General features: G+C 50.4%; 1 protein-coding gene across 1 annotated transcript; it reads left to right on the top strand.

The window, feature by feature from the left end:
• The first annotated feature begins 4,680 nt into the window (after positions 1–4,680).
• Positions 4,681–7,714, top strand: Commd4 (COMM domain containing 4). Its single transcript, XM_021207002.2, has 8 exons — positions 4,681–4,723; positions 5,621–5,692; positions 5,921–5,986; positions 6,182–6,221; positions 6,453–6,572; positions 6,745–6,825; positions 7,158–7,334; positions 7,469–7,714. Exons 1-8 carry the CDS (start codon positions 4,721–4,723, stop codon positions 7,507–7,509), a joined length of 600 nt encoding a protein of 199 aa, XP_021062661.1. The 5' UTR covers positions 4,681–4,720; the 3' UTR covers positions 7,510–7,714.
• The last annotated feature ends 3,597 nt before the right edge of the window (positions 7,715–11,311 follow it).

Raw genomic sequence — 11,311 nt, 5'->3', positions numbered from 1 at the left:
GCCAGAGTTCCCAGGGCCGAACATCAACGGGAACTCTGCACGGGGAAGATATGTCAGGGTGAGAAAGACAGTCCCATGCATAGATGTCACTGTGTCCTCTAACAGGTGCTTCCTACAGCCTGTGAAGGCAGTTCCTGGGGTCTTCAATCCTTAGTTTGCAGTCCCCAGGACCAGCCTTCAGACTTGCCTAGCTGCGGAAAAGGGAAACCTTTGGTCTTGAGAGGCAGAGCCAGCCAGAGGCCAGCCAGGCAAGTCTGCACCGAATGGGCAACATCTTGCCCCTCTGCAGGAAGTGAGTGGTGTGACTCAGAGGAGGGCATCTCAGCATCCACAGGGACCCCAGCAAGCTGGGCAAGGGAGAACAGGAGAGATCTAGGGAGAGTTTGTCTTCCCACTTCTTTACCTGCAACCAAGTGACAGGGAAGAAGAAACAGTGAGGCTGGACAGTACCTCAGCCTCTTTCTGCCATCTGGTGGCAACAAGGCAGAGAGTCATGAGCATGTGAAATGGGGGAAAGGCAGCCATTGCTATCATCGTGTATGAGTCTGGTTTGGCCACCAAGTGACCCTGTCCCACACCAGTCTGAGGGAGACATCCATTGTACCCCTAAGCTCTTGGTCCTGCCTCTGCCACCTCTCCCTGGACAAGGTTTCAACCACCCTCTACAAGTTGGACCCCTTAAGTCACCAAGCTGCAGAAACAGAAGGACTGTGTAAGGCCCACAGTCCCAAGGGACACCATCATACTGCAGAGACCCACTCTCCATGACAGGCGAGCAGAGGAGGGAAGGGAGCTGGGCTTTGGGTAAGTAGGCAGGGGTAGAAGAATCCAGAGTAATTCCAACCTGTAGTCTACAGAGGACCACAGAGAGTTAAAACGTCCCACAAAGAACATGCAGGAGGAAGGTAAAGGCTGGAGCCCGGTGCCGCCCAGGAAGGGATATCACAGTACTGACAGCTTTCCAGGTCATCTTGCAGGAGTGACTGGGGCAGAGACAATGATGGGTCAGTGACGGGTGACCACACCTTGACCTAGACTGCTCAGTCACGTTACCTCTTACCTCTTTTTAAACCAGACTTTACGTTAGCATCCTAAGGATGGGCCTGGAGGGGCCACTGAAGCCTTCCATTGGTTCCCCTTTCAATGTGGCCACGCTGAATAATTCTCTCGTCTTCGCTTTTCATGATCACCTGTATCTTTAGTTGGTGTATTGGACACCAATAGCCACGCCTGTCTTGGTGGGGCTTCCAAAGCCCAGTCAATGACTCTAAAAATTCTGGCAACATTTCGGAGGTCTGGAACAAGATGCTATAAAAGCTGACAGACAGTAAGATGCCTAAAGGAGACAGACCCGAAGTGAAGGCAAGAAACCAGGCTGACATCTCCCCCCCCCCACACACACACACACCCTTAGTTATCTGTGGGCTCAGTGAGCCAATGTAAGAGCAGTTTCTCAATGCCTGCTATGGTCATTGGACAAGAAAGTTTCACTTTTTTTTCAGACAGGGCCCTGTGTAGTCCAGACTGATCTTCAACTCTCAGACATTCCTCCTCCTCCTCCCCCCAGCAGCCAAGACCTGGGACTACAGGTGTGCACTACCAAAAAGCTTGTCTAAGTCAGCTTAAATATTCTCTTCTGAGCACAGCAGTGCATGGAGGCAGGGGTAGGGGAGCGGGATTCACTCCCCTGGGCCTCAGGATGAAGCAAGGGTGGTGGTAATAGAGCCATAGGTGTACTATCTTGCCTGCCTGGACCTGGCACTAGTGGGGTTAGAGGAACAAACTCCTCATCTTGACCAGTTCCTTTCTATCCAAGTCTTCATCCTCAGGCTCCCAGGCTCCCTTTGAGGGATGCTACGTGGGAGCAAGGGAGCATTCAAGAGCCCAGGACCCAGCAGTACAGGTCATTCCCTCCTCCCACTGCGAGCAGCCTTCCCATGCCCAAGTAATTCCAGCCTAATGCTGAATGAGCCCCAGCATCTTAAACAAAGTCTTGGGCTGGGGAGAATCTTTACCCAGAGACCCAGAAAAATCTATTAAAAGGCCCTGCCACCCCCAGGATGTAAAGGTAAGAAGCTACTGGTCAAATGATCAATTTGTAGTTCCCGCGGATGTTCCAGGGGTTCCAGGCCACAACGACTGACTCCTCCCTTATGGGCTGGCTTTGGACTCTACTTCCTGTTTCCCTAATAACACCAGAAAGGTAAGCAGCAGCTCTGCTAGTCATCGGGACTTAAATTGCCATATAGGAGTTGGAGATATGCCTCAAGGGTTAAGGTTAAAACACCTTAGTTTTCCAGAGGATCCAAGTTCACTTCTCAGCTACCCCATCAGGTGGCTCACATACACCTCTAATTCCAGTTTGAGACTCTGAGGGCCACTGCATGCACGTGGGACAAATAAGCTCACACAGGAAATATGCACCCACATAAATAAGTTCAATAATTATTATTTTAAGTTTAAAAATAATGTCTGGTGCTAGCAAAACTGCAAGGAATTTTTCCTGGTTGCATAAAATGCTATGGCACCATGCCGGGCGTGGTGGAGCACGCCTTTAATCCCAGCACTCAGGAGGCAGAGACAGGCTGATTTCTGAATTTGAGGCCAGCCTGGTCTACAGAGTGAGTTCCAGGATAGCCAGGGCTATACAGAGAAACCCTGTCTCAAAAAAAAAAAATGCTATGGCCATTTGTGCTAAACACCCAGGAGTCCTATCACAAAAGTGAAGTCAAACACACAGCCATAGCACAATAGAGCTGGCTGTCCCTGGTGGCAGGAGCACAGGCGAGTTGGCCCTGCCAATCATCTGCTGTAAAGTAGCCTGGGGTGGGGAGTGGGGTGGGGGGACAAGGGGTCATGCCCTCTGCCCCCTCACCCTTGCCACCTGAGGCAGCTGGGAGAGCTGACACTGAGGTCGTAAGAGTGAGTGAGCTGGCCCTGCCCCTCACTGGCTACAGCACTCAGGAGAGCTGGCTGCACCTTACCTAGGCAGCACAGTGGAGCTGGCTCTAGAGCCATGGGGTGGATGAGCTGGCCCCATGAGAGCAGGAGAGCTGACCCTGCCTCCTTCTGATGGAAGCGTTGGGTGCTGGAGAACTTGCTTTGGTGGGCTGACCAGCTCAGCTACCACCCAAGCCCAGATCCTGGTCTGTGAATTGACCCACCCCCAAATCTGTATCATCTGCAAAGGATTGTCCTGCTGTTCCAAAGTTGCTGGACCTCCATGACATAAAGCAACAACAGGGTACCTGGGAGAAATTCTGATGAGAACCCAATATTTTTTTGTTTGTTTGTTTGTTTTGGAGACAGGGTTTCTCTGTGTAGCCCTGGCTGTCCTGGAACTCACTTTGTAGACCAGGCTGGCCTCGAACTCAGAAATCTGCCTGCCTCTGCCTCCTGAGTGCTGGGATTAAAGGCGTGCGCCAACCACGCCCGGTGAGAACCCAATATTGATCATGTCCCAGAAGCCAGAGATCTTGAACCAGACCAATGACTCATGGCAATGAATATTTACAAGTGAAGATGTATGGACAGAGGGATGGACTGTGGGACATACTGTGACACACTACAGCTTCCAAGTTGAACTTTTTCCATGCTTGGTTTTTGTTGTTGTTGTTGGTGTGTGTGTGTGTGTGTGTGTGTGTGTGTGTGCATGTGCTTGTGTGTGTATGTGTGCTTGTGTTTGTGTTTTATTTGGAGAAGAAGGGTGAGCAGTGGATATGAGGGAAGTGGGGTGCATTATGTGAAACTCCAAGAATCAATAAGGATGTTTTAAAAACAGCCATACTTGAAGGAGATATGAGGGAGGGTACTAGTAACATTCTGGGTTTGTTTGTTTTAATCTGGTTACTGGTTATGATTACACAGGGGAGTACAGCTTATGAAGATTCTTTTGGCTTCACCCTTACTTGTAATTTCCTGCACATGCATCATATTTTTAATAGTATCTTATTTATTTTCATTAATATATTTTTGTTTTAGTGTATACGTCGGAGTCTTGGTGTGTGTGTGTGTTTTTGTGAGTTGGCTCTCTCCTTCCACCTTTTTTGTTTTGTTTTGTTTTTTTGTTTTTCAGAGACAGGGTTTCTCTGTGTAGCCTTGGCTGTCCTGGAACTCACTTTGTAGACCAGGCCGGCCTCGAACTCAGAAATCTGCCTGCCTCTGCCTCCCAAGTGCTGGGATAAAGGTGTGCGCCACCACGCCCGGCTCCTTCCACCTTTATACAAGGTTCTGGGGTTCGAACTTGGGTGCTACTCTAAGCCATCTGGGCAGTTTTAGGTTTGGAACCTCACTCTGTAGTCCAGGCTGTCTTAAACTTCTGATCCTCTTGCCTCACAGCCTCTCAAGTGTTGGGATTTCAGATGCGTGCCCTCACGCCCTGGGCAGTCAGTAAGATTTTCGTTAAAAAAATATTTTGTCATAGTCCATAGTTTTTTATATAACGGTATGGCTTAAGAAGGAAAACATGGAAGCCACCTTAATGCTCGTGGTTCATGGGATCCTGCCTCCAAGTAATTAATGGAATTATTTCCACCCCTTCCCTTCTGCTTAGATAAATAATCCTGGCGAAACGCTAGAGGCTGCTTGTTCCTGGAGGAATACGCACTCTCGATTGGTTTACCTTAACGGCCCTCCCTGTACCAAGTAGCTGTCATGTGATCACAAAGTCAGCTGACCTGGGTCAAGCCGGAAGAAGCCCTGGATTGGATCTTCTGACATCATGGTGAGGGATTGGGGAAGATGCGAAGTTGGGTCTCGGTTGAGAAAGGGGTTCGGTGGTTCTAGGAACGTAAGGAAACAATCTTCACTGGCACCTGCCTGGGTGCGGCGGAACGGCGGAGTCCGCAGGCGCAGCCGCGCTTCCCCGCGTCCATCCCTGCGCCGGAGGGTCCCGCCTCCCGGATTCTCAGACTCTCTACGGCCCCCAGAGGACCTCCCGGGGTTGCCCACTTCCCTCGCTGTCGGGTCACAAGACGAAAACATGCTTAGGACTTGTTAGGAAGCCTCTCCTCAGTTTCCTGAGTCAAGGAGTGATTTTTGGATTGGGTTGAGCTTTCTGATTCATAATCCATTCATTCAGGAGATGCGTGTTGAGTGTCTAGCCCATACAGGCATCGGGATTTGAGCTGCAAAAGGAGAGGGCAAGTCAGAAGCAAGAATTGGCAGCCGTAGGTCTTTCTCCAACCGCAGAGGCTGTCCTGAACCGTGAGCGCAGTGTTAGGACTCTTGAAGATGCAGCTCCGTGAAGGGTAGTTTGTGTTACCCGGATGAGAAGCAGAGGCAGAGGAAGAATGTCCTCAGACAAGAAGCAGCCGTGCCATCTCTGAAAGAGCCAGGCTCCCAGAGAGTGCACATCCTGTCTCGCTAGAGCTTGGTGAAGATCAGGCGAGACAAGCAAAGATTAAGTCTCACCGGGACTTGGATCACCATTATCAAAATAGCGAGCATTCCCTCTGGGTGCTCAATGTGCTTTGTTAACTAGGAGATTATGGGAAGTGGAATCTGGTGCTGTAGCTCAGTGGTAGAGCTACAGGCTCAGGGCCCGAGGCCCTGACTTTGAGCCCCAGCACTACCAACAAGCCCTACCGGCTGCCTGACTTCCTACCTCACTCTCTTGCAGAGATTCCGGTTCTGTGGCGATCTGGACTGTCCCGACTGGGTCCTGGCAGAGATCAGCACACTGGCCAAAATTGTTACGTGCACTGGTTTACTTAGGGTTGGGAGGAGAGAGGCCTGAGGGTGGAAGGAGGAGATTGGGACTGGGAGATGGAAGTGGCCTGGGGTGGTGAATGGGTCTCTCTGAGGATGGGGCCTCCATGTTCTGTGACCTTGGTCACGTGGCTGGCCCTCCTTCAGCCAGTCTCCTAGCAGTGAGGGGTAAGGTAGGTCAGTCTGGCTGAAACAGGCACATTCTTTTCAGTCCTCTGTGAAGCTGCGGCTGCTGTGTAGCCAGGTGCTAAAGGAGCTCCTGGGGCAGGGGATTGACGTGAGTACAGGGGCAAACACTCCACTGTCTGAGAACCTTAGGGGGCCCAGAGCAGTCTGTTCTTCAGCCTTCCCGCCCCTCGGCTATCCCCTTCCTTCTTTCTAGCCCCAGCCCATTCTTACCACAGGATCTGGGCCAGGGGCAGGGGGCTGGTGGCGGGGCTCTGATACCCACTTAGGATCCCTTTCCCCATAGTATGAGAAGATCCTGAAGCTTACTGCTGATGCCAAGTTTGGTGAGTACCCTGGACTGGGCACCACAGCCTTCCTCCCGTGATCCTCCTGCTTCAGTGGTGAATAAGATGGCAAGAATCATATTGACAGCCCTGTCCACACCCTCTGCCACTATCTGCTGGTCCCACAGCCATGCATGGGGTTCAGGAGATTTGGGACCCAAAGCTGGAGGTGAGGGCAGGGAGGTGGCTGGGGCCACGGTGGCATCCCCTGCATCCCCTGTGGGTCTCTAGAGTCCGGAGACGTGAAGGCCACAGTCGCAGTGCTGAGTTTCATCCTGTCCAGTGCAGCCAAGCATAGTGTGGACAGCGATTCCTTGTCCAGTGAGCTGCAGCAGCTGGGGCTGCCCAAAGGTACAGTGCAAACAGTGGTAGGGGTTCCTAGAAAATACACTGAGATCTTCTTGGCCCTGAGATGGTCCCAGTCCCCTTTGGGCCCTGCAGCCTGAGACCCACCCCTTAAGCCCAGTGCCAGTCTCCACCCGCCACCTCAGCAGAGCCCCCTCAGAGCTCCGTCTGCCTGCAGAGCATGCCACCAGCTTGTGCCGCTGTTACGAAGAGAAGCAGAGCCCCCTACAGGAGCACCTTCGGGCCTGCAGCCTGCGTGGTGAGTGTGAAAATGGCCTGGCAGGCCTGGGCTGGGCTGTAGAAGGGGCTTGCACAAGCCAAACGCCATTGCTCCTGGGGAAGTCCGAACCACAATTACACACAGAGCAGCTGACGGGTTTTGATCTGGCTGAGGATCTCATGACTAGAGCCTGAGCTTTCTTTTCTCTGAGAGTCGGGGTGGATACCTGTCCTACAACAGGCCTGGCTCGGAAGGCAGGAACTTTGTAGGTCACACAACCTTGAAGGGTTATGAGCTGAGCCCCATTGTGGACCGAGATGGAGAACTTCGTGGCTTGCCTGGTGGCTAACTGTCTAACTTCTTGCCTGCAGTGAACAGGCTGGCCAGCGTGGGCTGGCGGGTAGACTACACCCTGAGCTCCAGCCTGCTTCATTCTGTGGAGGAGCCCATGGTACACCTGCAGCTACAGGTTGTGCCTGCTCCAGGTAGCCAGGCCCAACCTGTTTCCATGTCCCTCTCGGCAGACAAGTTCCAGGTTCTCCTGGCAGGTAAGGTTGGACCTGCAGAGGTTGGGGCCTCTCCTGGGTCAGGGTGACTTGGAACTGGCTATAAAAGCCAGGCTGGCCTCAGACTTGCCTCTCTGCTCCTTACCACTGCTCCTGTCCCCTCCTGTCCCCTGCAGAACTGAAGCAAGCCCAGGCCATGATGACTGCTTTGGGCTGAGAAGGGTGTTCCCAGCCTCTGTGGGGCCTCCCTGCCTGCACTGAGTGGCTGCCCTCCACACTCTTCTAGCAAGGGTGGCCCTGGCCTCTTGAGTCCTGGGTAGGGCTACTGGGGATCTTCCCCAAAATTGCCTTCTTTCTTTTGAAAGAAAGTACTTGCCAACCATTTTTACAGGCAAGAAAAATAAACAAGTGTACAGCAATGTATATGGGTTTTGCTTGCTTTTGTTGGTGATTTTGTTGTTTGAGGTAGGAGTCCAGATGCCAAGTTGGACTTGAACTTGGTATCCAGTTGAAATTTTAACCCTTCCGCCTTTACATCTTGAGTTCTGAGATTACAGTCATGCACCACTGATTTGGTTAGCGTTTCCATTGCTGTGAAGAGACACCATGGCCACGGCACCTCTTATAAAGGAGAACATTTCATTGTGGCTCGCTTACAGTTTCAGAGGGTTAGTTCATTATCATCATGGCGGGAAGCATGGCAGTGTGCTAGCAGATATGGTCCTGGAGAAGCCAAGGACCTGTTCTACTTGTTGATGCACGAGCAGCAGAAAGAGACCGTGTGTCACACTAGGTACCACTTGAGCATATTAGATCTTAAAGCCCACCCTGCAGTGACACACTTCCTCCAACAAGACCACACCTCCTAATAGTGCCACTCCCTATGAGCCAAGCATTCAAACAAGTCTATGGGTGTGGGTGTGGGGGTCATGCCTATTCAAACACAAACACCATGCCTGATTTATATGGTGCTGGGAACAAGCCCAGGACTCCATGCATGTCAGGCAAGCTCTTTACCAACTGAGCTACAGCCCCAGCCCAGGAAAGAGAGAGGAGGGAACTTTATGACCAGTGGTGCCATACCACTTACTTGCTCAACACTAAGAGTGAGGACCAGAAGGAACAGTGTCTAGAGCTAGGCGAGCTGGGGCGCTGGCTCTGGCTTGTGATCCTCTTGGCTCTGCCCTTTCTCGGCAGTCTTTGTAGGCTTGCAGCAAGCAAGCGACACTGATGCCTGTGCTTAAGGCAGAGAAAAGAAGGCTTTTCCTTGCTATCGTTGCTAGGAAGAGAAGGGTCCAGGCCTGAACTTCTCATTAGCAACAGGTTAGGTTAGGTGCTGCAAACTGAATGTTCACATTCCTCAACTGTCTTAGGGTTTTACTGCTGTGAACAAATACCATGAACAAGGCAACTCTTTTTGGTTTTTATCGAGACAGGGTTTCTCTGTATAGCCCTGGCTGTCCTGGAACTCACTTTGTAGACCAGGCTGGCCTCGAACTCAGAAATCCNCCTGCCTCTGCCTCCCNAGTGCTGGGATTAAAGGCATGTGCCACCACGCCCAGCAACAGGGCAACTCTTTTAAGGACAAATTTAATTGGGGCTGCCTTACAGGTTAACAGGTTCAGTCCATTGTCAAGGCAGAAACATGGTGGCATCCAGGCAGGCATGGTGCAGGGGGAGCTGAGAATTCTACATCTTCCATCAGAAGGCTGCTAGCAGAAGACCGGCTTCCAGGCAGCTAGGATAGGGGTCTTAAAGCCCATACCCACAGTGACACACCTACTCCAATAGGGCCACACCTAATAGTGCCATTCCCTGGGCCGAGCATATACAAACCATAACACCAACACATCTGGAAGCTGCCCCTCTCTATATCTAGGAAGACCACGTACAGAGAATAGATGGCTGCTTCCAAGCCAGGAAACCCCTCCCAGGGAACCAAACCTGCCTGCACCTGCATGTTTGACCTCCTGAACTCCAGAATTGAGAAATGTGTCTATTCACTCTGGTGTTTTGTTGCAGCAGTCTAAACTAAAACCTATAGCCTCCCAAGATGGGAGTTAGATTATTCAGTTGCTCCTTGCAAAAAGGCTCACTGTAGAGTCAGGGCAGGGAGAGCCTGGAACATCTCATCGTGTGAGAAAGCTGTCAAAAGAAGCCAACCAATCTCAATACCCAACGGGAAATAATTTGAGCATCAGAATAAGCTAGGGACTGAGGCAGGAGCATGACTGGTGTATTACCAGATACAGAGTGAAACATTGTCAGAGAGAGAGAGAGAGAGAGAGAGAGAGAGAGAGAGAGAGAGAGTGTGAGTGTGAGTGTGTCAGGGTCTGTGCAGCCCAGGCTGGCTTCATTTAACCCTTTGGCTCAGGGTCCAGATTGGAATTACAGGCATAAACCACCAGCATGCCTAGTGGCACCCTGAGTTTTTTTAAGGGTAAGAATTGCGTTCCTATGTTTCTAAAGCCCCGCTGCTGAATTCTCTTCCAATAGCTGCATGTGGGGTAGGTAAGCACTACAGTGATGTTTGCTTTTGTTCCTTTTTTGAGCTAGGGCTCACTGTGTAACTCCAGCACCTGGAACTGGCCATAAAGGCCACGCCAACCTCAGCTGCTTCTGCTTCTCAGCACTCCCAACTGCAATGCTTTTAAAGGTGTCGGATGCAGCAGGATGCAGCAGCGAGCCCATTTCACTTTAATGCTCCAAACCGTGGTCGGGAGTTTCAGGACCTCAAGGTCATCCACGGCAATATTCCTGCCTGACTGTGTGATGTGAGACACCATCTTTAATTAATTAAATTACTTAATTTAACTAATTAAAAACCTGGGCCTGGAGAGAACGCTGAGCAGTTAGCACTGGCTGCTCTGTGGGAGGACCCAGGCTCCATTCCCAGCTCCTGCGTGGCAGCTCCCAGCTGTCTGTTACTCCAGTTCCTAGGGATCCCATGTCTTCTGGCCTCCTAGGCCAGAACTATACCCACATGGTGCACACACACACATGCAAGTTCAACACTCATACACATGAAAGAATTGTTAGAAAGAAAAACTGTTTACAAATACCTAAGTCCCAAAGGACAAGGAGGAAAAAGCACCCCTTAAAGCACACCAGTGCAGTTTGTCACTATTGGACACAGTCACTGCACCAACATCTTAGCCTAGAAACTGGAGCCCAGGCCTTTAAAACCAGCATTTGTTTGTTAACACATAAAGTAGAGACAGTATCTCTGCAGACCAATTTTCTAACCACAAAGTAACATAGCATTTCTATTAAAGATGCTACAAATCAAGAAAGCAGAGCCAAAAAAGATGGTTAAGAGCACTGACTGTTCTTCCAGAGGTCCTGAGTTCAATTCCTAGCAACCACATGGTGGCTCACAACCATCTGTAATGGGATCTGATGCCCTCTTCTGGTGTGTCTGAAGACAGTGACAGTGTACTCATCATATATATAAAATAAATAAATAAAATATTTTTTTTTAAAAAAAGAGGGGCTGGAAGGATGTCAGAGGTTAAGAGCACTGCTCTTCTAGAAGTCTTCTGTTCAAATCCCAGCAATTACATAGTGGGTCACAACCATCTGTAATGAGATCTGATGCCCTCTTCTGGTGTGTCTGAAGAGAGCAATAGTGTACTCATATACATTAAATAAATCTTCAACTGGAGATATGGCTCAGTGGTTAAGAGCACTAACTGCTCTTCTAGAGGTTTTGAGTTCAAATCCCAGCAACCACATGGTGGCTCACAACCATTTGTAATGGGATCTGATGCCCTCTTCTGGTGTGTCTCCAGACAGGAACAGTGTACTCACATATAAATCTTTAAAATAAATAAATAACTCTTTAAAAAAAAAAAAAAAAGCAAGCAAGCAAACATAACACACAATCAGTCTTGAACTCCTTAAAAAAAAAAAAAAAATTGGGGCTGGTGAGTTGGCTCAGTGGGTAAGAGCACCCGACTGCTCTTCCGAAGGTCCGGAGTTCAAATCCCAGCAACCACATGGTGGCTCATAACCATCCG

This window comes from Mus pahari, chromosome 10, assembly GCF_900095145.1.
Source record: "Mus pahari chromosome 10, PAHARI_EIJ_v1.1, whole genome shotgun sequence".
Classification (NCBI taxonomy): Eukaryota; Metazoa; Chordata; class Mammalia; order Rodentia; family Muridae; genus Mus; species Mus pahari.
This window is presented reverse-complemented; position numbering and strand designations above follow the sequence as displayed.